This window comes from Benincasa hispida, unplaced genomic scaffold (assembly GCF_009727055.1).
Source record: "Benincasa hispida cultivar B227 unplaced genomic scaffold, ASM972705v1 Contig793, whole genome shotgun sequence".
NCBI lineage: Eukaryota > Viridiplantae > Streptophyta > Magnoliopsida > Cucurbitales > Cucurbitaceae > Benincasa > Benincasa hispida.
The window spans coordinates 451,751-456,611 of NW_024065130.1; the positions used below are offsets into that span (position 1 = coordinate 451,751).

Below are 4,861 nucleotides of genomic sequence, written 5' to 3' on the forward strand. Positions count from 1 at the left end.
AGCATATGATAGCATTCATTATCACACTACAAAGGACACTTCATCGTGGGTTTGGAGAGATGTTATGCATTACAAAGCTACCAAAGAATGGAAATGATAGGTGTTTGTGTTATTATTGGAGCTTTTTTAGGGTTTTATTTGTTTGTGAGGAAACTCAATGAAATATGGTATTAGTTTAAGTTGGAAAGAAAAGTTTTAAAATCTTTTGCTCCTGGTGACTTGGGATGGCCTTTTGTTGGCTCTTCATTGTCCTTTTACAAAGGATTTAGACTTGACGTGATCCATACTCTTTTATTCATACTCTTCTTTTAAGGTATTTCTTCATCTCTCTTTTTTCCCTCTTTTTTGAGTGAGAGACTCAGAAATTTTCATTTCATTCTAAAATAAATAATAGTGGTTCTCTTCTCAACGTTCTTTTTCTTTTATAATAGGTTAATTTTTTTTATACTTAATACTCCATTTGTTAATCCTTGAGTTTCTGAGTATTCATTTTTTGAAAAGTAAGCTTATATAATTAAAGACTACTTTCATCCATTTTTTAGTTTCTATGTTTACATCAACTTTATACTAATGGGAATCCATGGTTTTCTGAGTGATTTATGCCCTTCCTCTTCTTTTTTAATTAAGCACTGTTTTTTAGATCATAATATTTCTATTCCAAATATTTGGAGTAAAACAATGATCTACCAATATCTTTTTAGTACAATTATTGTAGGACGAATGGTCGAAACTCTCCAATTTATGGAAGAGAGCGAGTGTCAATTATTGTGTTGAGTTATGTTCATTTTCGTCGTACGGTTCTTGAAATTTGGACTATAATTTTAGGATGGATAACTATAATTGTGGGTGTTATTCTTATGCAGAAATGGAAGAGCAGGAATGTATAAAAGTCACTTTTATGGAATGCCGACAATCATTGTAACAAATCTAGAGATATGTCGATGCATATACTTAGACGATGAAAGGTTGGAACCACATTATCCAAAGTCAGTGCAAATATTAGAAGGAAATGGTGATTTCTGAAAGATTGATCACAAAAGTAGATATAAAATAATGGCATCTCCTATGAATGGGTATGAGGTATTGACTAAATATGTGGATTTCATTGAGCAAATAGTGGAAAAGGGGTTGGAGGAATGGAGTAGCATGAGAAGAGAGCCAATTGAATTGTTGGATGAGATTGGAAGTCTATTTTTCAAAGTAATTTTACATATTTTCTTGGGGATTGATGAAATTAATGGTCATACCATGGCTGAGCTTCACACATTGTACAAAGAATTGGGTCTTCTAATTATGTCCATTTTTCCTTATGACTTGCCTGGATTCACTTATCATCAAGCACTCAAGGTACATTTTTTTTTGTTGTTAATCAAGGGCTATATATAAATATCCCGTTAGAAGTTGAATTTTTAAAAATTTCAAAAATATTTTAAAATTTTCAAAAAGAGTTCAAAAAATATTATTATCATTAAATTTGAAAAAGAAAATCGTTAATATTTTGTGTTTATTTTACCTCTCTATTTTTCATTTTTTTTTCTCTCTCTTATTCAATACCCTTTTTATTCAAGGTTTGACATTTGATTATCTCAAAAGAAAAGATAAAATTGCTCGCTTCAATTAAGGTATATAGATTATAACAAGAAAAAAAAAATGTTTTAGTTTTACTTTGGCTGATAAGAAATTTGTGGAAAACTGCTAAGAAATATCTTTGGACTAAAATGTTTTAACAAGGTTGTACGTAGTTTTAACTTTTACTTCGGCCGCTAAGAAATTTATGTAAGAATTGAACAAATAAGAATAGAAAAAAATGAGGATATCTATATGATTTGTTTTAAAATTGATTTTTTTTTTTATCTTAAGAAAACTTCAGACAAATTAATCACTATACTACCTTAAACTTTTTTTAAAAAGAAAATTGTAGAGTTATTTGACCCCTGTTCCTGTTTTTTAAACTTGTTTGAATTCAAAGGTATTTATAATACTTTTAAAAGTTGGAGAGAATTGTGATACCAAAATACAAAGTTTAAGGGATCAACCCATCTTCTTTTAAACAATTTAGAATAAAAGTCAAACTAATTTTTGGTTCTAGATTTTTAGTCTTGGATAGTATTTACATGATATTTTGTACAACATTATTGGTAGGCGAGAAGAAAGATACAAAATATCCTCCATTGTGTGATAGAGAAGAAAAGAAGAAGATTTGAAAATGAGGAAACAAGTGAAGTGCTAGACAAACAAGAATATATAAGCATTAGGGATGTTCATGGTTCGACCTAGTCCGATTCTGACCAAAACTAGTGACTAGACCGAATGCCTAAGGTGTTTTAAGTAGAAAAAATTTAAGCTCCCTCAGTTTTAGTTAAAAGTCGAATCTATCGGTTTCTGTTCCAATCGTTTCGGTTCGGTTTTCAACTGATTTTCCTTTGTTTTGCCTATTGACTGTATTAAATCATACATGGGAGATGTTGAAAGAGATGGACACATTCAATGAAAAATACAGAGGGAGTAAGAGGAGCTTAAGGTTAAGAGATGAGGAGACGATTTTGAAGTCGTGTTTAAGCGTCATTGTCATTTTCTGGGCGGTGAATAAAATAGGCAAAGATAGGTAGCCCATGAGAAAGTGATTAGGTGGGCACAGGGGAGAGGGGTCAGTTTCAAAAAGTGAGAAAGAGGAAGAGAGATGGATGTTAAGGATTAAGATGGTTAACATAACAATCAGCAAAGTCAGTAGCTAAGTCATTGCCAATATGCCATTGATGTGGATTCTCTTGGTTTTTCTCCAGGTATTTAAAAACTATTTCTAGAAGGTTTTCTTTTATGTTATACTGTATCCATTAGTGGTGCTCCACGTAGTCCTAGAATTCTTCTCCCTAATCAAATCATTCGTTTAATACATTCTTTTGTAACTATACATATTTGGCTTTATCCCTCTATTCCTGATTTTGTTTGTCGTCTCAACAAGACCATCTATGGCCTAAAACAAGCCCATTAGGCATGGACGATGAACTCAAGACATTTCTTCTTCACTGTCGTTTTCAAGTTAGTAGGTTGGATACATCTCTCTTTTACTACAAAGAGAAGAGTTCAATTGTCTTATTACTTGTCTATGTTGATGATCTTATAATTACTGGAAATAATTCGTCTCTGATTATACAATTCATTTCTTCTATGGATGCTAAGTTTACTCTCAAAGACCTTGGCCAGGTAAATTTCTTTCTGGATATCCAATTTATGTATATGGACTCTGGTTTTCATCTTAATCAATCAAAGTATATCTCTAATCTGTTGTCCAGACTCAATCTTCAAAATGTAAGCCTTGTCCCTCACCAGCTGTTGTTGGAACTCACTTGTCCATAAACGACGGTATTTTACTCACAGATCCTTTTCCCTATCGGAGTATAATTGGAGCTCTATAATATTTCACTAACACTGGGCCTAATATTGCTTTTATTCAACAAATTGAGTCAATTCCTCAAGGCTCCTACAGATGTTCACTTACATGTTGTTAAAAGGATTCTATGGTACTTAAAGGGTACCATGAACTATTGCATATTAATTCAATCGAGTGACTCTATAAGTATCGCGACCTTTTTGGATGCTGATTGGGCTACCAATGTAGATGATAGGAAGTCGATTGCAAGCTACTGTATCTACTTAGGCACAATCCTCATCTTCTAGACTTCTCGGAAACAAGTCGTCGCTACTCGTTCAAGTACAGAGTCAAAATATCGAGCTCTTGCTGACTCCATAGCTGAAATTATTTGGGTGACACACCTACTGATTGAAATTGGCTTTCCTTTGATCGGGACTCCAGTTCTCTAGTGTGATAATCTTAGTATGGTTGTGCTTGTTGTGAATCTCATCTTTCATTCACGAAAAAGAGCTAATTGAAAAAATATTAATGTTGATGATATTTGTAAAATGGGCAGAATTATAGAGTTGGAGTTGGAAGTAGGTTTTGTGGTGGAAGTGAAATTGCAAAGTTTGAGATTACAAATGATGAAGTCCTCAATTACAAGTAAGTATGGATAGTGATTGATTGAAAAAAATTAAAAAAAAAAAAAAAAAAAAAAGTGATAGAATTGTTATTGTTTGTATTGTTGTAGAATGAGGTCGTTAACCAAAAATGTAATGTCACTCACTTACCTTCACCCAAGCCAATGGACAACTGCCTTTGACTGCCATAGTGAGAGATGGATTTAGTTTTAATTAAAGTTATTATTAATAATAATGATAATAGTATTATTCACGAGACACTTTCGAATTTTTAAATCCGTATTATGAAATTAGACTTTACTTTAATTTAAAATTGCCATCTTTATGCATCGTCTACGAAGTTGGTAGTTTTAGTCCCGAGACCCAACCCTGTTATAGTAAAAAAATAAAAAATCATATTGAATGTTTTAATTTTTAATTTAATATTTATTCTCCAGTTCTTTCCGTCCATAGGTCTCTAAGTTTTAACCTCGCACATTAAACTTAATATTTTGTGTTGAAAAATAAAGAAGTTCTTCATTTCTCCCAAACAATTCAAGTAAGTTCATATTTTCAACACCTACTTTATTTAACATCAATCTTTCTTTATCAACTTCAACAATTAATTTATTCTTATTTTATTAACTTTCAATTTACACAAACTTTTCATCATCATTTCAATCACATATTATATTAAACCTTTGCCTCATTCCATTCCACAAATAGTAATTTTCCATTTCCTCTCTCTTTGCCACATGTCAATCATGCATCCTTCCACCAACTCCATTTACTCCATATTCTTCATGCCACACACACATCACGTGTCCATTTCTTCCATGCTGTGCATTAGCATTAAATTGTCATTAAGTCTTTGTCTTAAGATCAT

General features: G+C 32.0%; 1 protein-coding gene across 1 annotated transcript; it reads left to right on the plus strand.

Moving 5' to 3' along the window:
- LOC120070030 (ent-kaurenoic acid oxidase 2-like) lies at positions 1-4,073 on the plus strand. The gene is made up of 3 exons (XM_039021884.1): positions 1-313; positions 864-1,347; positions 3,930-4,073. The coding sequence occupies exons 2-3, from the start codon at positions 1,054-1,056 to the stop codon at positions 4,020-4,022; spliced, it is 387 nt and encodes a 128-aa protein (XP_038877812.1). The 5' UTR covers positions 1-313; positions 864-1,053; the 3' UTR covers positions 4,023-4,073.
- Positions 4,074-4,861: the final 788 nt, after the last annotated feature.